Here is a 24,590-nt window from a genome sequence, read left to right on the forward strand (position 1 = left end):
GTAGGATTGAAGCATGGAGAGGAAGGGATGGTGTTTAGGAGAAGATACATGTCCGGTGTTGAGCATTGTAGGTTATGCTGGAGTTACTCAGAATGCAGAGCTGACAACATCCAGAAGATTTACATGAAAGAAAAGAGTGTGTTTCTGTAACCTATTAGCCACATGACTTGCAGATTCACCATACTTGCTGCCAAGTTCCCAGAGAAGTTTGGTTTTCTTGATTCTAGGTCTCAACTAAAGACCTGCTGGTAAAGAGACTAGCCTGCTCCCTATGGATATGGATTAGGAAACTCTGTAGCACCTCTGATGGCTGTCCTAAATATGAAAGGTAAAGGTAAAGGGACCCCTGACCATTAGGTCCAGTCATTTTAATACAAACTCCAGGCTGTGAAAATTGTCCTCAACAGTTATATTGCATGGCCTGAACAAGATGAAGATTATAGAAAGACTCTTCTGTAGAGTAAAATGTCTAGAATGCACCATAGAATTGGTTGTATCTCATGGAGGCATTGGGCTTCTGCTAGTGTAAGGTGAGGCATCTCTTTTTCACTAATTCCCCACACAATTTGCAGCCCTCTGCCACACCACAAACTGTTCCAGAGGGCCCTCCCCCTCCCTTAGGAAAAGTGCATATTGGAAAGGGAGGTTGGTCTGCATTGGATGGAAGGGATCATGGAAAATCAGGTGCCATGCCTTTCACAAGTGAAACCACTTCTCCATAGCAGAACACCACCGTTGGATACAACCCCCGAAAATTAAATGCTTCTGTATTTTTAGCTTTTCTGAATTGTTGTTTGTCAACAGCTCATCATCCCTAATACAGTGGTGCCTCGGGTTACAGACGCTTCAGGTTACAGATGCTTCAGGTTACAGACTCCACTAACCCAGAAATAGTGCTTCAGGTTAAGAACTTTGCTTCAGGGTGAGAACAGAAATTGTGCGGCGGCAGTGCAGCAGCAATGGGAGGCCCCATTAGCTAAAGTGGTACCTCAGCTTAAGAACAATTTCAGGTTAAGAACGGACCTCCAGAACGAATTAAGTTCTTAACCCGAGATACCACTGTAACTGCAAAACCTGTTTAAGGCTAAGAGTTCTAAGGGATCGTTTGGGACATTGTATCAACTACAAAATCTCTCTGATGCTTTTGAGGAAAGGGGGGCCATTCCTCTATTAGCAGAGCCTGCATGGAGGGAAAGATGGGGCCTAGGGAAATAATGGCTTTGCTTATCGCCAGAGGCAAAGCAAGGAGGATGCAGTGGGGGCAGTCCACCCTGGCTGTCATCCCTGAGGAGGGGTGACATCACTGTGAGGCTAGCCACCACTGGTGCACCCCCGTGGGCAGCTAGCCCCGCCCAGCATGTGCACCACTTCGGGTGCCGGAGCAGCTAGCTCTGCCACTGCATATAGCAAAGCTCTAGGGTGCAATTAGCTATGGTCTTGCAAGACTTGGATGTCTGTTGATATAACTGACCCCATCTAGCCACTTGGGCAACAAAGCCTGTGACTAATCACTCTGCATAAAAGATGGGAAAGGTTTTTAAAAATTCTTTTTGGCTATTAGGCTGGTATTGTTTCTTCCAGGTGGTGGTTGTGGTCTGGCTTCTGCCAACTTCAACTGAAGGGCCAGTCTGGATGGGAAAATTGCCCCCACGTTAGCATGAATAGGAAGGTGTCTGTGAAGTCCACTTTGGTTGAGACTGGGGGTGGTTTCCAGGGTTATGAAGGAATCATATGACCATAAAGTTTTAGGTGATTCATTTGGGGAAACTACTTCACACCTGCCTCCCCTTGCTATGGAAATAGCTTACAGTCCATCAGGCATAGTTTAGGATTGAGCTTTGAAGCAGTAGTGGGACTACTGACTGCAACTGACTATCCATGCCACTCTTCCTGGCCTACTGTTTGTGATTAGGTTAGAGCCACACCCTCCACATTTGGTTGAGAATGATGTATGGAATATTATTTCAGTGGTGTGTTCATTTCAGCTATTAGTGCATAGTACATACTTCTTCCTTTTTTTACATTCACACTGTCTTGTTTGCACAGCACTTTGCCTGATATATCAAAGGGGACTGTGTGATGGCCACTCCTTCCCCCTGCTGTGGCAGTCGCTTCTTCATGCACTCACATATCTGAAAGCCGAGTGATTGAAATAGTCCTGAATGGCTTCATAGTGTTTGCAGTACATTATTTTTCTTAGTCTCTCCACTGTTTCCTTTGGCTCTTCATAGTACCATAGCACTGTTAGTCTGTTCCCACCTTTAGAACTATGTGATCACATATGGCCATTTGACTGCATCTGGCATTCCAATGAAGAAGCACTCAGTGAAGCTGATGTTCAAATTTGCGTTCCTTTTCTATGTACAGTGGTACCTCGGGTTACATACGCTTCAGGTTACATACGCTTCAGGTTATAGACTCCGCAAACCCAGAAAAAGTGTTTCAAGTTAAGAACTTTGCTTCAGGATAAGAAAAGAAATCATGCACCAGTGGCGTGACAGCAGCAGGAGGCCCCATTAGCTAAAGTGGTGCTTCAGGTTAAGAACAGTTTCAGGTTAAGAACGGACCTCCGGAACGAATTAAGTACTTAACCCGAGGTACCACTGCATTAGTCTCTTTTGTCGGAACGATTTCCTTGCCCTTTGATGTAGATCTACCCCAAATCTCCCTTCTTCCTCCTCCTTATTTGGGTGAGGTGACTATTTTTTTCATTATTGAAGGGGTATGCAAAATTTGCTCCAGGTTTTGGACTGTTTACCATGTTGGGGCAGCAGTTTTGTTTTGTTTCCATTAGTGTGTAGTGCTGCTAAAAACTTCCATAACCATCCCACTCTACTAGTACACCTTTGAAACATTCAGTCCCCTGTAGTGTAATAGTTTGGCCCTCAAAGGCAGCTCAGTTAGCTCAAGACTGTGCCTGGAAAACAACACCACTTGGTATTTTTCACTGAAGAAAATTGCAGCACTCTTTAAAATTAATAAGGCCCTTCCTCCTCATCTTTAATGTAGGTTCCTAAAGCTAGTAGTAGCTTTTTTAAAAGGTCCCCCCCCCCTCCGTAGTACAACCACAAGAAGATTTTACTCATTAAACACATTTGAACTGAAGTAGACAAACTTGACTACTGAGCTAATGTAAATCTTGATAACAAAGTGATAACTTTGTTGAGCAAAGCATTTTGAGTTGCACTTGTTCAACTCAAGGTGTATCTCTCAGAAGTGCTTCATGTCTGTTCCAATTCATTGCAATACAAATTTGTCCCTGTTTTTCAAATGTATTTTGGAATCTTAACCCTGAACCATGTGGATTTTAAAACAGGTGGCAATGATATTATAGTTGCATATCCCTGGTTTGTTTGTTTTTGTAACTTAATTATTATTATTATTATTATTATTATTATTATTATTATTATTATTTATTATTTGTACCCCGCCCATCTGGCTGGGTTTCCCCAGCCACTCTGGGCGGCTTCCATAGAAACCAAAAATACAGTAAAATATCACAGATTAAAAACTTCCCTGAACAGGGCTGCCTTAATGCTTTTACTTTAAATTTGTTTACCGTAATTCTTGACAAATTAAGCTGGCTGAAAGATCACTATTGCTTAATATGTTCTGGATTGAGTGCATATTTCTTGCTAAATTGTGGATCTGGTCAGTTTTTTGGGCAGATGTTTTGTTTATATCCAGAACTTGTTGTTATATGAACGAATGCTAGACACATTGCAATGAGCCAATTCTGAACACTATTATGTAAACAATACTGGCTATCCACGCATCTGAAGTGTTTGAGCAATGAAGGAATTACGTTCCGAGTACATAATTAAATGACGTTGTTAGATATCACTGGAATAGTTGAGAGCTGTCAACATTTAGCAGTTTACAAAGCAAACTGAAAATACCAGTAGTTCCTCATTAAGTACTAAATTAAAATACTTGTGATAGAACTTGTTTCCCATGCTTGTGCTTGATTAAAATGAAGATAAACTTTTATAATATTTTAAGCTTCTTCTTTTTTAAAAAAAAGATTAGCTTCCTTATAACACTGGCAAAGCAGAACATTGTTCCCGTATAATACAAAGTGGTTTTTTATTGCTCTTCAACAGTAATAAAAAGCCTTTGTACATTCCAAGACTTGTGTTTGCTTTCTCAAGGACCCATTTAAGATTATTAGGTAAGATATTCTGGTGTAAAAATAACTATTCTAAGAAAGGATTCTTCTAATTCAGATGAGTTCATTGATTTCAGATTTCTAATTCAGTTTTCAGTTTTCCAATCTTATATGTGCTGTAGACAATTTGCATAGTGGGGGATCTTACCAATTTATCAAGCTTAGGAGCATATGGTTCCTGAATGCGGCAACCATATCAATCACATATTTGCAAGCTTACAAGCCCCAATTTTGCTGACCCGACATTATGTCCCATTATGTCCCTTTCTAGCAACAAGACACACACACACACACACACACACACACACACACACACTGTTCATTGAAATTTCAATGTAGGAAGTGAAATGTTGACACTGACTCTAAGCTGGTTGCTGGATAGGAGGTTGGAATTCTTCATCTTAGAGAGGAACACAGAAATAGTGCTCATAACAGGAACCTTGTGGAATGGAGAGAAGCAGTGGAACATAGTTTTCTCTGAATACAAACTCTATAGAAAGGATAGGGTAGGGTATCCTGGATGCAGTGTCACTCTGTTGCAATCCCAACAAGTTAAAAATTCCCAAAGCGGCACGCTCTACTACAGAATTGGTGTGGGTGGTGATGCCAGGCCCCAATGCAAATCATGTTCCAATGAGGAAAATGAAAGTTACCACATACTTTGGAAAAAGAAATGCAAGGAGACAATAAGGAATGCCAAATAGAATAAGAGAAGCATGAAGACTGCCAACAAAACACTATTTATTTACTCTGTGTTAGCATGAGAAGAGCTAGGGAGACAGTTGTACCTTTGAACGATGAGGAAGTCATAGGTGTGCTAAAGGGGATTGCAAAGAAGCTGAATGAATTATTAGCGACTTTCTTCACAGCGGAAGATGTAGAGCAGATCTGTGCCTGAATTAACATTCTAGGTCTGATCAATTAAAGCAAACCATGGTGAAGTTCTAGAATTGGCAGTCAATCCAGCTCTCTTTGCTGAGGGGTTATATGGTGTTGAGAGGGTATCTCAAGGGAAGCACCATACAGAGCATACAGTGCCAGGACCACGGTGGTTAAGCTGCCTCAGACCAGCAATGGCTTTAGCTGTCTTATCAGCCAAAGCTAGCCAAAGGCACTCCTAACCACTAAGGCCACATGGGCTTCAAGTAATAATAACGTTGGGTTCAGGATCACCCCAGACTGTGTACCTGTTCCTTAGTACTAGTAATGCGTGAAAACCTCATTTGGCTTAGTTTATAATGGCAAGTAAGAAACTGCATTCTGACATCCCACAGCACTGTGAACCTTATCAGAGTCTGGCTTCGTAACCATATAACTATGTTATGCAAGACAGTCCCATAGAGATTAGAAATTTGAGTGCTGGGTGGAGGGGGAAGGCAAAGTGAGTAAAAGAAGGCATGCTAAATGCTTTCAGCATCAATGTCTTGCACATTCCTGTGAGCATCAATGCTCTCCACTTAGCTAAAATGTTTACAGTATGTTTAAAGCAGCAGTTTATTGCAGCACCCTCTGTAAAAGTAAAAAAAATAAAAATGACACTAATGCTTGAGGCCTTCAACAAGCATACAATTAAAATCACAAGTTTGGAAAGGTGTGTGAGGGACCATTGTTGTCTCCTACTTTGTCATTAAAGTAGCCACTTTGCTGTAGGCAAATTTAATAACTTCTTGGATGCATTTTCCTCAGAGGAAAATAGGATTGAGTGTAATTGGCTGAAGTCTTCAAGATAAAACTGAATTCTGTACAAAAGAGTTTGCTTGTTGTATGCTTTTTCTGTGTTAATATTGGCTCAGACACAGACATTTTTTCAGTAGTCAGTATAGAAGTAATAGGTTTGTTTTCAAGACCATGACCTTGTTTGGTCTCTCTCGTCAGGCAGAAGGCTGCTTGGGATGGTTGTGCATTCTTGCATGGCTACTGGCTTCTCTTCCACCCCTAGAGGATAGAAAGCAAGGTGGTGTGCTACGTGTCTGAAATAACCTGTCAAATTGTTTCTGTAGATTTATAAATAGCAAAGCTATTTTTATTTAATAGAAGGGTATTAGAACCTTGCTTGGAGCAAGTATCCATCATTTAGGAATGCTCTGCTGGAAGGATGGTAATACAGTGGTACCTCAGGTTAAGTACTTAATTCATTCCGGAGGTCCGTTCTTAACCTGAAACTGTTCTTCACCTGAAGCACCACTTTAGCTAATGGGGCATCCTGCTGCTGCCGCGCTGCCGGAGCCCGATTTCTGTTGTCATTCTGAAGCAAAGTTCTTAACCCGAGATACTATTTCCGGGTTAGCGGAGTCTGTAACCTGAAGCCGTATGTAACCTGAAGCGTATGTAACCCAAGGTACCACTGTATAACTAGTTGCAAAAGCAAAACTTCATGCCATGGGACTTGTCACAAACATATTCCTATTATGACCATCCCAGAGGGGAGCAAAGGCTGACATTTCTGGCATCTACCAGTTGATAGAGCATGAGATTCCTAATCTCAGGGTCATGGATTCAAGGCAATGTTAGGCAAAAGATTCCTGCATTGCAGGGTTTGGACTAGATGACCTGTGAGAATCAACCTGTGAGAATTATTGGTTTGCACATTCGGACTCTTGCAAATTAAGAGGCTCACATAAAGTGTCTTGTTTTAGTGTTTCCCAAATCACAGAATCCTATAAACATAGGACTGCTGGCATCACTTGACTTGCACATATATTTCTGCAAATGCTTCTGTAACAAACCTGTGCACTTCCATGCATTTCTCTTAACAACTTCTTAACACTGCTTTGCTACTATGTAATTATTTTTTTAAAAAGTTTCTACTTAACAATTGGCAGCAGAACTACTATGTTTAAAAAGTTGAACACTTAACTCTTCCACTATTTAAATCTGTAAGGGACTCACAACGGCATAGATCATTGTTTCAGTTGTGTTACTCAGGTACAGTGTTGACCAAATTATTATTTTGTTGCAAGCCCACCGTGAAAACAAGGTTGTTTACTGGTATCTGCATGCAACGTGACAACAGTATTAAGGGATTTAATCACATGTTCAATTTCCCAGGGTAGTTAGATGACATAGTTGAATATGTTAAGAAGCCTTTTCTGAATGCTGTTTATAGTTCTATGTTTAAATCAAAGCACTGTAGCTCAAGCAGGATGTGACAAGCTACTGCTGTCAAATCAGTTTGCATTTAGAGGCTTTTTCAGTATTCCATGACTTTGCATGGCTATAGTTTTCCCGTTTATTTATTGACAAGTGTGTTAAATAACTCTTTAGCAGTTCTGCATAGAGGGAGATACATTTGTGTGGTCCTGATTTTTATGTAGCTGTGAGGAAGGCCACACCCCCCTTCATGATGATCTGTCAAGGGTGCAGATTTCATGCCCATGATGGAATGGGCTGAAACCAATGATGGAGGCAAAAGTATGCAGTGCCCCCGTCTTCTCTCTGCCACCCCACTTTCTCTGTGACACCCCCTTTTCCTAGCTACCATCACGAAGCTAGACCAAGGGCAACATTTTCTCCCTGGATTATACACCTTAGATTATACACCTCTGTTTTAATGCATAATAACTTATTTCTCGGGAGTAGTTGGTATATAGACAACTGTTTTATCATGCATGCATTGTACTTCATTGAAAACCATTTTAAAAGCATATAATTGAGAGAAGCGAGCTAAAAAAATTAAGCATGTAGATTCATATAGCAAATCTATCTAAGTTGCATAGCAGGAAATCTTCACCTCAGGATCAGTTTGTGGCGAGATTCTGTTTAATCTTTTAAGTTGACGAGTCTTAATCAGAGTTATGATTTGACTTCATAGGGTGGAGCTTTCCACTTAGGGCTAAAAATGCCACAAGAGTTAAGCTCTTATCCATCTGTCTGTGCAGCTTCACATAGATGTTCCCCCTCTATGTACTTGCATTATAGCTATGGTTAACTGATGATGCTGTATTTTTAAGAATTAATAAGTGGGTGGAGTGGAAGATGAATGTGCCCTTTTTAACCTTGATGTTTGCCTCAGGGAAGCTTCTGCTTTCAGCTTCTGTCCTCATTAATTTGAATTACCTTATTTTAGAGAACAGGATTTTGATGTGCTTCAGAAGAGTATAATCACTAGTTTAAATCTTGCGTTCAGCATTAATACATTTTTTTAAAAAAGTATTAAAGATCTCACTCTATGTATTCATAAAAATACAGTATGGCAAGTGTAAAACAAAGAAACTTCCTAATGAGGTAAACAATGGTGTAGTAATTTGCTGCTGTATTCTCAATATGAAGATGGCAAGACAGGAAGTACATTATATGACATCCCCTGGCCTTTTGTGTTATAGTGAGTGCTATAAGTACAGAATACATCCATAATTTCCTATGAATTTATTTTCAAACCAAGACTTTTGTCCTCCGTCTATTCCATCTATTTTAGGGTTTCCAAAAGTGGTTGATATTGACTCCCTGGGGACAGTGGGACTGGGCAGGGGATGAAATGGGGGTGGAGTGTTAAAAAGGGCAGGGGGTAAAAAAAGAAGTATACTGTGAAAATTTTAATTAGGAACTAAGAGCCTTGGAAATAGAGGGCAAGGGCATGTACAAAAGGAACCTCTAATCTTCTATCTCATTAGGGAAGATGAAAAATACGGTATCATTATTTTCACTTGTTTTACCTCCATATATATGTGTATGTAAAACACGCACATTTTTATTGGTGATTGGTGATTAATAAATGTTGATTATAGATAGATGGATAGATAGATATTTCTTGACTATTTCATGTACATTCCTAAGAATTTGGGTTGAGGTTGATGACAACTTTACAAGCTCAACAATGGGTCATTGAGTCTAAGAAGTTTGGGAAGCCAGAACTAGGCTTTATTTCCGAGACATTGCTACAATCCAAGAAAAGAGATGGCAGTATTTATTTATTTTATTAAATTTTTATACCACCCTTCATCCAAAAATCACAGGGCAGTTTACAGCATAAAAGTAAAAAATGTAAATACAAAAGAGGTTAACATAATAAAAACAAGCAAACAGAAAAACCAAAAGAACAATTCCACAAACACATTTAAGAGTCCATAGATTGTTTAATCAGTCAAAGGCCTGATTATGGAGGAACGTTTTCTGCCTGATGCCAGAGCTGGGTGCTGAATCATTTAATGTGATCAGGTTTCTGCACAGAGCAGCTTGTCTGTGGTTCCACTTGAAACCGCCACTACATTGCTATTTGTATGAATCAGGGTTTACTCTACTCATAACTAGGAAACATACCTCATTGTGATATGGACTCTCAAGTGCTTTTAAATTAGAATGCTTAGATCTTGCCTGCTTTGCTCCTAGTTTGGTTTTGTACCTCTTCAACTGATAACCTTATCCCTGGTATTAAGTGCTCTGTAGACAGCTAGCTTTTTTCAAATGGAATGCATCTCACTTCAGAAGCATGCCTCTTGAGTTTCTTAGCTAGCAAAAGAGAGTCATAGGCTGCTCTGTGTTTATAACAGTGTGCTGCTCATCCACTCGAATGCTTGCTAACTAAATCCAACTGCAGATTTTCTTTGTCTCTCTGTGTGTCTTTTTAATGCTGGTGTACAGAAGCTGTTCCATCTGTTCCTCCTTAAATTAATTGGATTTGTTGAGAGAATTGTCAAGAAAATGAAAAATAACCAAGGGATATTGCTCTGCAAGTGATACTTAGGGTGGATATCCAATCTATGGGCAATATATGTTTGACATAGAAAATAATAGTCTGAGGACTGTGAAGAGAGTTATGGCAGCTTGGCTCCCCAAATGCATTGTTCAGCTGCCACTAGAGCCAGACCATAGCAGCTCAGTGAGGAATTAACATCTGGCTGTTAGCCCATCTTGCAGCAATAAGAGCATAGGAGCCTTCTGGATTAGCCACTGGTCCATCTAGTCCAACATCCTTTCCTCGCAACAGCCAACCAGATTTCTGTGTGAAGCTCACAAGCAGCACCTGAGCTCAGCAGCATACTTTCCACTGGTGGTTCCCAGCAGCTCATATTCAGAGACATGCTGCCTCCAACAGGGGAGGTATTTCCAGGCTGCTGAGTGGCTGTTGGACTGGGAGGAAAGCTTTTACATGCATTTGCCCTGCATTACCAACAGTTGTGCTACTAGCTGTTTCATTGTGTTTTAGATATTTTGTAAGCTGCTGCAAGGACCTCAGTTAACAAGAAGGGTATAAATATTCAAATGCACAATGTCTTGCAATGCTTTTTTTCATTTTCATCAGACTCCACAAAATGCTTAATTATATAAAATATATGCAATGTGCAACTTTACTCTGAGCAGCAATTTCTAGAGTGAGGGAGAAAACATAAATGGTTGCATTTAGCTCTTCTCATTTCCGATCCCTCCCTGCTGCTACAACACTCCTTCCCGTACAGAAAGAGGAACACAGATTTTTGTGCAGACAAAGCCACCCTGTGTGCTTGTCAGCATGCTGATAACTAGCCTGACCAGAGAGAAAGTTAAAAAGCACTTCAGGTACCTCTTCTTAGTATGAACAGCAAGCAAGAGAAATATGGTTATATACATTCTAGCTATTATAGAGGTCTATTGCTCACAAACCCAGCATTTAAAATGCCCCAACATCTCCAAGGAGGACTAGGAATATGTCCTGTCAAAAACCCTGGAGAGCTGCTACCAATAAGTGTAAATTGGGGGTATAGCCAACTTAATCCTTTCCAGATGTTTTGGACTATATCGGCCCCAGTCAGTACAGCCAATAACATGGGTGATGGGAGTTATAGTCCACAACATCTGATGGTCTACTTGTCTACTCCTGATGTGGATGCACCAGTGTTCCAACTTGGTATACGGTAGCTTCTTAGGTATCTGATATGCTCACATCCATTCACAAACCCAAAGCCTAGGGAAGGGCAGTGGGCAGTAGAGGTATCTGAAGGAAGGGCTGTAGCCACTGTTGATGGATGAAGGGGGTAAAGAGTTCTTTGCCTTGATTTCTGTAGATGTGAGGGAGTAGGTGGAGCTGACTGTTTAGCCTGTTCCCTGTTAAAATTGTCATGAAGTATTTAGGATTAGAAGGGCCAAAGCTATGAAGGAATATATAATGCCTACCACTTGCTTTTATATTGATTTCTTGCATTTGTACATATCCTTATACATCTTAACTGCAAGATAATGTTCTTTGCAACTGACACATTTTGCTCTTTTATTTTCAGGGACAGGTACTTTTGGGCGGGTTCATTTGGTGAAAGAGAAATCAGCCAAATGCTACTTTGCATTGAAAGTAATGAGCATTCCAGATGTCATTCGACTAAAACAAGAACAGCATGTGCACAATGAAAAAGCGGTCTTGAAAGAAGTGAATCATCCATTTCTGATCAGATTGTAAGCTCTCTTCTCTCCCATTCCACCCCCCCCCCCTTTTATAGCTTTTGTGGCATAATGTTCAATTCTAGCATTCGATCTCTCGTCAGTTTGGATTAATTCAAAGTCTTTTGGGTGGCAAATGCTACACTTGTTTTATCCTTCTTTTGAAGAAATACTTTAAACAATATTGTGTTCATATTTTTTAAAGGGGGGGAAATAATCTAGAAAAGCTAGGAAACAAAATGTGTTACAGAAAATGTATTTGATGGAGAACTGCTCCTTGGAACATACACAACATGATGTAGTAGTCGTGGCTGCCTGTTGTGTGTTTGATTCCACTTCAGAATGTTCCATTGTCTTTTTACTAAGGCGCAGGTGTTCACAAACTGCACTAACAGCTGTCGTGGTTAAGCAAGCAAGCAAACAAAAACTATAGTAAGGGGGAAATATGCCATAGGTGGTGACATATTAATGGAAGCTGCCACCCTTCAAATTAGGGTGATTCCTATAGCTATTAACGATGTAGTCATGTATGCTAATTATTCAAATACGTCTACTACTACAGTGTTCCAGAGAACCCTCAACCTTCTTGAACATATTTTGGGGTGGGGTGGGGGGTGAACAGAGTGCTGCAGAAAGAAGGGGGAATCAGTGCATTCTAGGCAGAATTTTATTCATCTCTCACTGTCTTTGATGCATCTCTGACAAATCATAAGCTAATTTTTGGTCATGCATCCCTATGTTCTTTCATGTGTTTAATAGAACAACCTAAGAGTTGTTGATAGCCTTCATTGGCAAAGAAAGGACTTTGGTTCTACCCTGACCCCAGAGGAAATGTGGCAGCAGTCCATGGAGGACTTTAATATTGACCATTGCACTTGCTGGTGGTACAGTGGATTTAACATGCCACTCTGTTTCCCTGCGTTTGAAAACTTCATGAAATCTGATCCCTGTGCATATGCTTCATTGCTTGTTTTGAATATCTTGTGGTAAAAGGTGGAGTAATGCACGCCACCGGAAATGTCAGCATTTCACTGAAAACTGATAGGAACAGAAGGGGTGTGGGTACGTATTGCAAAAGTAATTTCGACATAGCAAGATTGCTTCCTGATAAGGCAAAGGGGAGGAAGAGAATACAAAGCAAACCCAGTTAAAATGAAAAGTCCTGTCCAGTGTTCAAGTAAAGGCTCCCAAGTTAATTAAACCAGGGGGAAATGAACGCATTAATTCTGAGCTCACCACGACTAGTTTTTCATGACAACCTGTTAAGCAATTATGGGTGAAAGAGTTTTGAAAGAGGTAGAGTGGCAAGAGAAAACATAAAGCAGAGAAGCACCTGATGACTGAAGAGTTATAGGATTGTTTCTAGTGGACAGCTTTGTGCCAGCAGAAAGCACATCCACTAGGAACCTCAAGCAAACAGAACTCATACCAGATGGTGCATCCTGTTTTTACTCATTCCCTTTACCCATTATAGCTGCTGCACCCCTGAAAAACTGTTCCTGAAGATTGGGAGACCCTCAAACAACAGACTATGGTAGAGCACAAAGCGCTACCATAGGTAGGTAGGACCAGCAAAAAAAGTTGTGTCCTACCTTGCGCTTTATGCTAGCCAAAAGCGGATATAACCTGTATCGGGTGCACTGAACCTGTATCTGCTTGCTTTCTCTCACCTCCCAGTATATAGCTTTTTATTTACATGTCAATAAGTTTCCCAGGTTAAACAGCAGCAAGGATGAAAATTACTCCTTAATTAACAAAGTATAGAAATTCCTCCGGCCAGAAAAATAAAAATAAATGATCTTTTCTCAATGCAATCTACTACTAATAATAATCCATTTCCAAGTGTTTGCATAAAGCCTTACAAAACAAATTTCGAGATGGCTCACACAAGAAGAATAAAAGCAAATCTAAAAACAGATACAGTAAAACAGTTTGATAGACTAATGTATATAAGCAACATAAAAACAAGTCACAAATAAAAAAAATACAATTTAGATCTAGAGCAGATTATAATGAAATGTTAGAGGAAAGAAATGTGCATTGTCTGGGTGTTGTGACTGAAATGCCCCTTCTGCGGTAGCTGCTGCTTTTGCTGCTGCTGCTGCTGCTGCTGCTGTTACTGTTTTGTTTTTACTTTTACTTTTACTTTACTTTTATATGCCATTTATTTGCCAAAATGGCTTAAAAGCAGTATACAACTACATGATCAATTGCTTGGCAATGACACCTGAAGAATGGCCTCAAAATTCCTTAGCAGTCTGTTACTTTTATGTCTTTCCCCTGTTTATACTGGTGGTGGCACTTCATTTGTGATGCCAAAATGCACAGCCGATTAACCCATAGCTGTAATTCAATCCTGTCTAAACCAACTGAGAATATTCACAGAGCTGCCATGTGTCACGTTTCCCCCCAAATCCCCCAACTGCTTTTTGCTGTGGTGCTGTGGAGCTTCTCTTCCATTTTGAGCTATGATGCCTCTATCAACCCACAGGAGCTCCATGAGTCAATTGAGGTCTAGTGTCGGGACCTCCACAAATGCCGAAAATATCTTGAGGGGTTTCAGGCCTTGGGTGGCAGAACAGTTTCTCATGACCACACTGCTGAGCTTGTGCTTCACTACATCTTCTGTTTTGAATATTGGAAATTCTTCATTCATATTTCAAACCCTTAAAAAACAAATCATTTTATGCTTTTCTGACAAGTTGTTCTCTTAGTATTTTTTAAAACACGTATCTCTTTCATTGCAGATTTTGGACTTACCATGATGAACGCTTTCTATATATGCTGATGGAATATGTACCTGGGGGTGAACTTTTTAGTTATCTGCGCAACATGGGACGCTTTAATAACAGCACTGGACTGTTTTACTCTGCAGAGATTATTTGTGCAATAGAATATCTTCACTCAAAAGAAATTGTTTACAGAGACTTAAAGCCTGAAAATATTTTATTAGACAAAGAGGGGCATATAAAACTCACCGATTTTGGATTTGCTAAAAAGCTGGTTGATAGGTAAGCTCTTTTTTTGACTGAAATTTTATTTTACTTTATTATTTTTGGGGGGTATGCAAGTATGGTGGGAAGAGGACAGAGAATGAAATTTTGAACATGACTAGCGCTATCAACCATGATTAACATTTTCAGTTTTTAGTCTGTTTGGTTAACTGCTATACATACATGCAACATGCATTAAAACATATGTATTTATATTTATTAAGAAGGTTTCACATAGCCTGCGAAAGATGACAAAGTAGGCTCCAACAGACCTTCTGCGGCAGAGCATTCAATAATCAAGGTACCACTAGATTAACATGTCTTGCAAATCCTCAGAGATTTTCTTAACTTTATATTTTTAAAAAATAAATAATTTATATACTACACTTTCTGCTAAAGGAGCCGAGGTTAGTAAGCACATCTGTGATACAACAATTAAAATTAAAATGTATTTAAAAACATAAACATCTAAAAGCAATAAGCACAGTAAATCATTAGATGGATGAGATATTATTATTATTATTATTAATCACATTTAAAGTTTTCTAGGCTTCCCTTCAAGTTCACATATCTTACCTGGCAATAGGATCTTTCCCTACAATGTTAAAGAACTGTTGGCTCTCAGGGTACATATTACTGTATTAAATAGAGCACTGGTTAGATTTAAGATGTTGATATAAACTGGTACCTTCTCCTCATGTTGTGGAAATCATGCCTTGGTTCTTGTTGTTATTATTTATTATTACTATTTTTTATTCCTGAAATCCAAAAATACTTCTATCCCCATCTAAAAACTTCTAATGCACAAGCCAAATATATTTGTATGTATATGAAAACAGCAATTATTGTAATTTGTGAGTGAATAAGTAGTAGTTTTGAACAAATGATGAGGGAATATGAAAGGGAGACAAAAGAGACTGCAGTTCAAAAACAGTGTAAGTATACACAAGATAGGTAGCTGTTTCATTTTGTGCTTACAACTCACCCCCACCACTGTTTTATGTAACAGGGAAACATATGAATATCTGTACTGCCTTCTGTAAATATCCACTCAGTATAAATACCCCTCTTGTGAAGGTTATTCTGAGACCCATGTGTGTGTGCAATCGCCACACTGTCCAGCTCACCTTTTGTGAGCACATGTGCTTTAATGTATACTTTCCCTTCACCCTAAAAATCTGTAGAAGAGCAGAAGCTCTCCCTGATCTCCAAAATTAGTATGAGAGACTTGAAAAAACAGCAAAATGAATTGCTGTCTCCCAAACCCCTCTAAGCCTTCCTCTCCAGGTCAAGGTTGGAGGAAGGGGTGATGAGCTTCCCCTCACAATCATGTTGGGTCACAAATGTCTCAGATGCTTAGAGGAACATTGCAGAAGACCAGCAGCTGTCTACCCATCCTTGGTGAGAAAAATACAACTTTGCTCTCCATCCATTAACTTCTATGGATGCAGGTTAAAAATATTAATTGACCAACAATTATTGCTAAAGCTTAGTGAAATTGGCTCACTTAATTTAATACCTTAAATATGCAGTCCTACCAAAGCTACACATTTTTCAGCCTTGCTTCTTTCCCTGCTACTGAAATCAGACAGTGTAAAGTGCTTTTTCTTATTCGTATTCTGGATAAGGCAGTGTGCATATGATTCCAGGTTATCTCCTATCCAGACAGTACGGTGCATATATTTGGCAGTAGCTTGTCCTAAAAACATGACATGAAATCTAGATGTTTGAAATCTAGATGTTTTTCAGTCTGATTCGTTAGGCAAAAAAATGATATCTAGCTCTTTAAATTTTTAACTAGCATTCTTTTTTATGGAGGAATGATTGGTATTGCAATGCTAAGCTAGATGGAATGAGAAAGAAAAAGGTTTACATACTGCAAATTACTGACAATCTTTTGGAGTTATTTGGGAAATATATGTTGCAACAGAGTGGTTTGATCTGTGTTCTCTTGTTTGTTTGCATCTCTGAAGTTGGCCTTGCAACTGCAGAGAGTTTTAATGTTTGTTTTTAACTTTGTGCAGAAGTCACAACTTGTCGTCAGCTTCCTGGAATGTTTGCATTCGGATTTTCAAAGTATTTTGTATAAGCATGGAAAAAAATTGCTCTGTCTTCCATAGAAAGTTGTGTAGGTGCTGGTTACAATATTACTTTTAGAAGTGATGAGCAGATTATGCCTTCATTAGGAAGTCAATTTTACTGTTGAATCCAATGCATACTGAACAAGGCTTGTAAAATATCATCAGGTTGCAGGTAGCCAGATTGTGAGTCAACTTGTACTCCAGAAATAAATGAAGATTGCCTCTGTATCCTAATGAGGAGGCAGCAAGCCTTCGTTAGATAGATATTTTTTAAAGTAAAATACTATACAGGTATTAATCTATACCCAGTTACATTTGAGGACAAGCATTGCTTACAAAAGGTCTGGTTAGAGATAGAGGATATGAAGCTGTTGGCTGTGATCCACCCAGGAGGGGATGAGTCCGCCTATCGGGACGAGGTGGAGCGGCTCTGTGTTTGGTGTGGAGAGAACAATCTGGCTCTTAATACAGCTAAGACCAAGGAATTGGTGGTGGATTACAGGACAAAAAAGGCGGTCATTCAGCCCTTGTATATCAACGGGGAACGGGTGGAGAGGGTGGCGGAATTCAGGTTTTTGGGAGTGACTATCGATCAGGGCATGACTTGGAGCGCAAATACCACTGCTCTGGTGAAGAAGGCTCAGCAGAGAATTTATTTCCTCAGACTTTTAAAGAAGAACAATCTGAGTGAGAAACTGCTGGTGTCCTTCTACCGAGGCTCCATAGAGAGCATTCTCACATACTGTATTTGTGCTTGGTTCTCCAGTTGTACAGCTAGGGAGAAGAAGGTGCTCCAGAAGGTCATAACCACAGCCCAAAGGATTATTGGTCATCCTCTCCCATCTTTGGAAGAACTGTACGGTTCCCGTTGTCTTAGGAAAGCAAACAACATCATGCAGGATTCATCTCACCCGGGATACAGTCTGTTTGCACTACTGCCTTCTGGCAGGAGATATAGAAACATCAAGTCAAGGACAAATAGACTGAAAAATAGTTTCTATCCAAGAGCTGTGGCCTTTTTGAATGCTGTAACTCGATAGTGTGACCTGGAAGTTTGATGGGTGTGGGTGTGGGTGTGGCTGGAATGTGGTTTGTTTGGTTGTTGTTGCTGTTTTGCTTTTGTTGTTTTTTTAAGGGATGGCATCCAATTTCGTTGCACTGTGCAATGTTGCACTTGTGTAATGACAATAAAGAATCTATCTATCTATCTATCTATCTATCTATCTATCTATCTATCTATCTAGAGATAGAGGATATGAAGCTGTTGGCTGTGATCCACCCAGAGTCGAGCATTTATAACCCCCCCCCCCCCGGTAAGAGTTAAGTGCATTCTTTAATCAATGGGATTGACACGGGCTTAATGTTTGGCTGGATCACAGCATTTGTGGGATGTTGGCAATGCATGTATGCTCCTCAGTATTAACCACATTCAAAATGTAAATACAGCAGTACCTCGGTTTACAAACTTAATCCATTCTAGGAGTCCGTTCCTAAACCGAAACAGTTCTTAAACCAAGATGTGCTTTCCCATATGAGGCCTCCTGCCCCCCGGTGGCCTTCCACCATTTGGATTCTGCTCTTAGACCGAGGAAAAGTTCTCAAACTGGGACACTATTTCTGAGTTTGTAGACCAATTCATTCTTAAACTGGACTCTTCTTAAACCGAGGTACCACTGTAGTCCATAACTCCCCATCCCATACTCTATAAGGTGTTTTGTCTCCCATGTATCATCAGTGAGCTTAGAAGTATACCATCTGACAAGGGAAGATCTAAAGTAAGATACTGGGTGTTTAAGTTTACTTGCAAGTTCAGTTCTTCCAGAAGGTGAATATTACAGGCATACTTACCTAAAAGGCAGACTGCCCACCATTACTGGTCCTCTTCAGCTTCATGAGGCTGCTGGAGAGAACTCTTATAAGACTACCCTGTCCTCACAGTGGCCAGCCACATGCTTATGGAAAGCACAATAGGAGAACCAGAGTTCAGTAGTACTTATGATTCCCAGAAACTGGTATTCAAAGGCATCCTTCATCCAACAGTGAAGGTGGAACATAGCCGCCATGGCTAGTAGCTTTTGAAAACCTTGTTTATATATTTAAAAATACTTGCATGCTGAAATTTCATTTTTTGAAAAAATCAAAACAGTTTACAACAACGGTTATGCAATTAAAAAACCACACAAAAAAGATCATCAGCTTACTATTATGGGAAACGTTTATCTCAATTTTCTGCATCAGCCTGGCAGTAGAGAAAAGTTTTCAGCAGAAGTCTGAAGGTTAATATGGAAAGTTGCTGCTGAAGAGCATTCCATGAAAGTGGACCACTAGCATTGAAAGCTGGATTTTGCATTGAGGTCAAATGAGCCTCACCAATTCAAGTAAAGCTCCTACAAATGATCTCATTGATTCAGCTGGGATATAGTGCCTATGCTCTATGTGCAAGGATTCTTCAGCAGCCCAAAAATATGGAAACTGCTACTTGAAAGCAGAAAGTTTGAAAATGACTTCTGTAGCTTTTAGTTTGGATGTTAATACAATCTTGATTGGAGACTATATTTAACTGAAGGTACAATGTGAAAGTTCTACACCTGTGGTCCACATTCTTGCCCACCCCCTCACCAGAGCTGAGTGTTTTCATAGCCCTCTGGTGAGAGCAAGGAGAGGACCCCTAGCTTTCTTCTGTAGCTTGGTGCTGGGAAAGGGAACCTCCTGTGGAAGCACAAAGTCAGGCAGTGGAGCTAAATGGAAGGCTTGCTGTAATACAACTGAAAATAGGAATAAATCTATTTTAGTCCTATGTGAGAAAGAGCCACCAACTATTAGGCTGTGTGTGTGTTAAGTAAAACCATTGCTCATTATTACAAGGTCAAGCTCCTGGATAATCTGCCTTGTTGTGTTATCCTTTGTGCAACAGTCATGACTCAGTGTCTCTTGGGCATCTTTCGTCTTTATGCTTAGTGTGATTTACTGGGGAACTGAGGGGGATTAAGTAGGAGGGCAGATGACTACAGAGCAGTTGGTGCTTGATTCATGCTGATAACAGATTGCGGTGTGTGTGTGTTTTTAAGGTTATGAGTGCCACAGTGTTTACAGAAGCAAAGGCGACTTTACTCTGTAGGTGAAATGCCATCCAGCAGATAGGCCCTAGGTTATGAATGGCCTGTCAAAAGCTAAGCTGCCTCTCTACCTGGAGGCTGAAACCATCCCCTTCTCACTGTGATAGTTGCCTGTTGCTGTGCAGAACACAGTTGCAGTCTTCCATATATTTTCATGAAAGTAAACCCACTAAACACAGAGAGACAGGGTTATTAGGTGAACAAGCCAATGATTGCTCTATTAATCATTGATGGTTGAGACACTGGCTGAAGATTGATAGAACACAGAAAGGGCCTGTGACACATTCACAACACTGTAAGCCCACCTTGGCAACAGATGTGACCAAGTCTTGCTCACCGCTGCCACTTCTACACATGGGAAAAGTTCACAAGGTATTATTTCCCTGTGATCCAAGTCTTGCAGTGCTGACTACCCAGCATCTGGCCGTGAGAATGGACTGGATATGGGACAGTTCATTTAATCCGTATAAGGCTCAGATAAGGCTAGCTAGCAGCTTTTGTGACTTGCAGTAGTGGCTTCAGCTGATGCAGAGCATAGTATCCTCATGGGGTTGGATTGCAGAGAGCACATTGCAACTGTTAATTGGCTCCCTGTGCATGCACACACATGCCTGCCTATGAACTGCTTGTGTACTAAATGCTGCAGATACTATCACCTCTCTGATTTTACATTGCAGCTGATTCTTGACATGGCAAGTGTTTTAGCATCCTTGGGCAAAAAGGATGAGAGGGAGCTCCAGCTCATCCTCTGCAGAGGAAGATAGTGGGTTGGGGATTGTGTCTATAGTTGCATGGGGCTTCAGAGGGCTCAGTGCAAATATGAAAAGGACTCCTCTCCCCTTTCCAGCTGCAAGCTACAGAGGAAGGATGCGGCTGGAAGTTTTAGTAACAGAGGGTGCAGAACATCTTAATGGGACAGCACAGAAACAACTCTGTTCCCCTCCTGCAGCTCCAAAAGATTGGGCTGAAGAGGAGAGCAAGGCATAGCCCCTTCTTCCAGTGGAGGTCCAGCACAAGGCTACAGACTAAGGAAGCAATGCTCTGTACATTAACTTGGGAGAACGCCCCGCTGGACACCATGGGAGTAATGTTTGAATAGACTTGTAGTCAAAACCTGGGGACCCTTGAAGATGGATGTTGCTTAATGACTGCCTTGGATTAAAAAAAAATATATATCCTAGAGACTTGCTAAGTTCAGGCTTTGAAGCAATATTTAAGTGCTGCAATACTGCTTTGTTTTATTTGGCATGCTTTTTTGGGGACGGGGGTGTTAAGCAGCGATAGGGCAATTTTAATCCTGATAATCTATTCTGATGTTTAATATTTTATTGATCTATTGAGTTTTGAATTTAGTGTTGCTATTGGGCTGAGGTTCTTAGGAAGGAGGTTAAAAAAAAATCCAATAAGAGGGATTTTTCATTTTTTCAAAGGTAATAACATGAGGAAACAATGTATCATAAATTCAGAACACTTCATTCCTTCTAATTTGAATATACAGTTTTCCAGGATGGATGGATTTTAAGTGAAGCGTGGTTTATATCCAGATTTAAATTGCCAAGCAAAAAATTCTCATCTAAATACTGTACTTGATTTAAATCATTTTTAGTTTTTGTTTTTGCAATATCCTTATTTTATTGGAAGCATGTTACTAGCCAGTTGCTGGAATAACTAAAACATGATTGTTTGTAAATAAATATAGCCTAAGTACAGACATTTTTTAAAAATTTCAGGAAGCATTTTAAGTAAACTTTCCTGGATTATGGTTAATTTTAACTCATTTTTAATCTTTTGCATCTCTTTTATAACTTCTTGGTACACAGCTTAGAAACTACAGTAGTAAGCAATATATAAATTGTTGAAGTAAGTAAATGCAATCTTAGAAGTAGGCTTGAAATTGCATAAATTGCAGAATTATTGCCTCAAAAAAAAGAGATTGGGTATATTTGGTCTTTAGTTTGGTACACTCAGAAATATTAAGTGTGATTGCTCATTGGGACAGCTTATAACTCTTATATTAAACTGGGATAAGTTCCTATAGAAAACTTGGAATGGTAGAGTGCATTATCCTCTGGGAGCTCTAACCTAGCTGCTGTGTAGCATATAAGAGAGTTTTAAATCCAGGGTTGTTTCTAGCTTCAAATAAGTATTTTAAACGGATTAGTGATTGGCCCTTGGCTACTTTTTGCAGTGGAGAATGTTTTTTATGCAGCATGTGTTTGATCTCTAAAACTTTTAAAAAGGAGCTTGCCTTGTATAAATTCGCACGGTCCACTTACATTGTGACAAAAGTCTTCATATGCATAGTGTATTTATTGGCAGCTGTGATCGGTTGAGTAGATCTTGTAGATGACAGATTACTATAACAGTGTCAGTAAGAATAGATAGCCAATGTAAATACCCTCCAGATGCTGTTGGACTACAACTCCCATCAACCCTGACCAGTGTCCATGCTGACTATGGCTGATGGGATGTGGAGTCCCAGCAACATCCAGAACACACCATATTGTCAATCCCTGCAGCTCTTATTAAAGTATGCTACCCAGTGTACAAGCATTAGTGCTGCTATGATTTCCTGTTTTCAAAAGTTGATTTTGAACTTCATATTGAAGAGTGATGTTAAGTTCAAATGTGCAGAAGTTGATAAACTTCTAGTCAGGAGTTGATGTTGTGCCTTAAAAAGGCAGACTTGATCATTATCTTTCTCATAAAGGAGGAAGAGGAGACCCACCATAGAGTATATAGATGGTCTTTTCAAAATCTGTCAGTTATCTAGATCAGGGAGCTTCCTGGAGTTTGGTCAGACAAGCTCAAGGATTTCACAGATGCTTGTTCACAGTTTCTGTGAGCTTCCTTGGGTTTTTCCTTGGTTCTCTATAGCATTAAAATTATCCTTGTTTGCATAACTCCAGTGTAAATTACTTTTGTCTGGGACTAAAGTAAATTGAATCTACCAGCAGAGAAATGCCCTCAAAATCTGTTTGATTAGCTTTTCTATTCCAGTAAAAGATTCTCCCTCATTAAAACAGACACGTGTGCCTAAAAAGCAGCTTTATAAGTGGATTTGCAGAATCTTGGTGTATATTTTGAAGTAGAGAATAACATCAGGTGTGCAGTTAGGCTCATTTTGTCATTCATGCACTCACTGTCAACGGGACACATTCCTATTCCGTACTAGATAATTACAAATATGGCTACATCATTGATTAAGATAGTTATCGTAAATATATTTTCTTCTTGTGCTAAGTCGAGGTCTTCTCTCTTTTTTGTAAATTTTGTTCAAAATACCTAGCTTAACCTATTAAATACTTACTAGTACAGCAACAGGTTAGGAATCTGATTGGACAGAATGGTCTGGTGGCCAAAATCCCTGGGATAAAATCAGTACCATTTGGTTCTGGGTACACTGTTATCCCTGAGCTGTGACCAAGCATTTGTGGCCATTTTGCTTAAGCCTCCTGCTTCAGGTGATAAATTGGAGTTCTGCTCCACTTAGTCTGTGAGAGTTACTGCTCACTTGCTTTCAGTGTGGAGTATAAACATTTAGGAGGAAATTCTAATCGTATTCACTAAGTATTAACTTCATTTATCTATCTTTTTGTAATCTTTTATATATTCTCATCCATAACAATACCAAGGTGGTTTACAACCTTTAAAAAAACCCAATAAACAAAAATGTTAAACTAATATAAGCAGCATTACAATAAATACAAATAACCATAAATTCAGTAACCAGAACAGTTCTCAGAGCCTCATCAATTTTATAAGAGGTTATGCCATTTATATGGGATTGTAACGTGGCTGTGATTCTCCTAAAACTTTAAACATGCTGAACTGTTTCTGATTACAAGCCTTTAGGTCTTGGGTAGCCCAGTTTCAATGAAAGCTTAATCCATCACAAATATGAAATGTAATTTTAGCTTCCTGTTCCTTGTTATTTTTTTCTTAGGACATGGACGCTCTGTGGGACCCCAGAATATCTTGCCCCAGAAGTCATCCAGAGTAAAGGTCACGGAAGAGCAGTAGATTGGTGGGCCCTCGGCATTCTGATATTTGAGATGCTGTCTGGGTAAGTTGAATGGGGAATATAAAATTAAGTGAAGTACGGATATTTTTCGTTTTCTCACAGTGTACTAATATGGAAAATCTGGTTCTTTTACATGTCCCAGCTTTGCTTTCGTGTTGTGTGGAAAAACAATTTTGGAGACAGAAAATGAGACTGTTCTGCACAACATCAGCATACTTAACTGCACAGAATTCCCGTCTTCTAAAATTGAGATGATAAATATTTGTTTCCTTGTGAGAAAACAGTGCCTTTTAACATTCAGTCTCGTGGTATTACGTATCCATGGGAGACTCCCACACAACTGGAACAACATCTAAGTGACCTAGGCATATGGTTGGGACTAATTGTGTGTGCCTTTCCCATGCAATAGGTAGTGGCCCCTTCCTGGCAAGGTGCCAGTTTCATAGAATAGAACCATGTAATTGGTGCCCTCATATGGCTGAATTGTTTGTGGCAGGAGTAGGGGACCCGTGGCTTTGCAGATGTTGTTGCATTGCAGTTCCATCATCCCTGATCATCAGCCATCCTAGTTGGGGTTGATAGGAGCTGGAGTCAAATAACATCTAGAGCTTTCCAGAGCTTTCCAAATTTTTCATGTTGATGACACACTTTTTGGACATGCATCATTTAGTGACACAATAATTCAGTTTTACTAGCAAACCGGAGGTTAAACTAACCCCTTTCCAGCCAGGGAAGTGCATTCACATGACACATCTACACACTGCAACTGACACACTAACATGTTATGACACACAGTTTGGAAAGCTCTGATCTAGACAGTCACAGGTTCCCCATCCCTGTTTTAGATACATCCTGTAGCCATGT

At 39.9% G+C, this 24,590-nt stretch overlaps 1 protein-coding gene across 1 annotated transcript in view; it reads left to right on the top strand.

The window, feature by feature from the left end:
* Nucleotides 1–24,590, top strand: part of PRKX (protein kinase cAMP-dependent X-linked catalytic subunit) — a 61,793-nt gene that overhangs the window by 25,259 nt on the left and 11,944 nt on the right. Inside the window, exons 2-4 of the mRNA XM_081858703.1 lie at nt 11,359–11,527; nt 14,260–14,523; nt 23,649–23,768. Coding sequence (XP_081714829.1) covers nt 11,359–11,527; nt 14,260–14,523; nt 23,649–23,768 — 553 coding nt within the window. The remainder of the gene's footprint in view (nt 1–11,358; nt 11,528–14,259; nt 14,524–23,648; nt 23,769–24,590) is intronic.

The sequence above is a fragment of the Podarcis erhardii genome (genome assembly GCF_964252035.2).
Source record: "Podarcis erhardii genome assembly, chromosome: 4".
Taxonomy (NCBI): domain Eukaryota; kingdom Metazoa; phylum Chordata; class Lepidosauria; order Squamata; family Lacertidae; genus Podarcis; species Podarcis erhardii.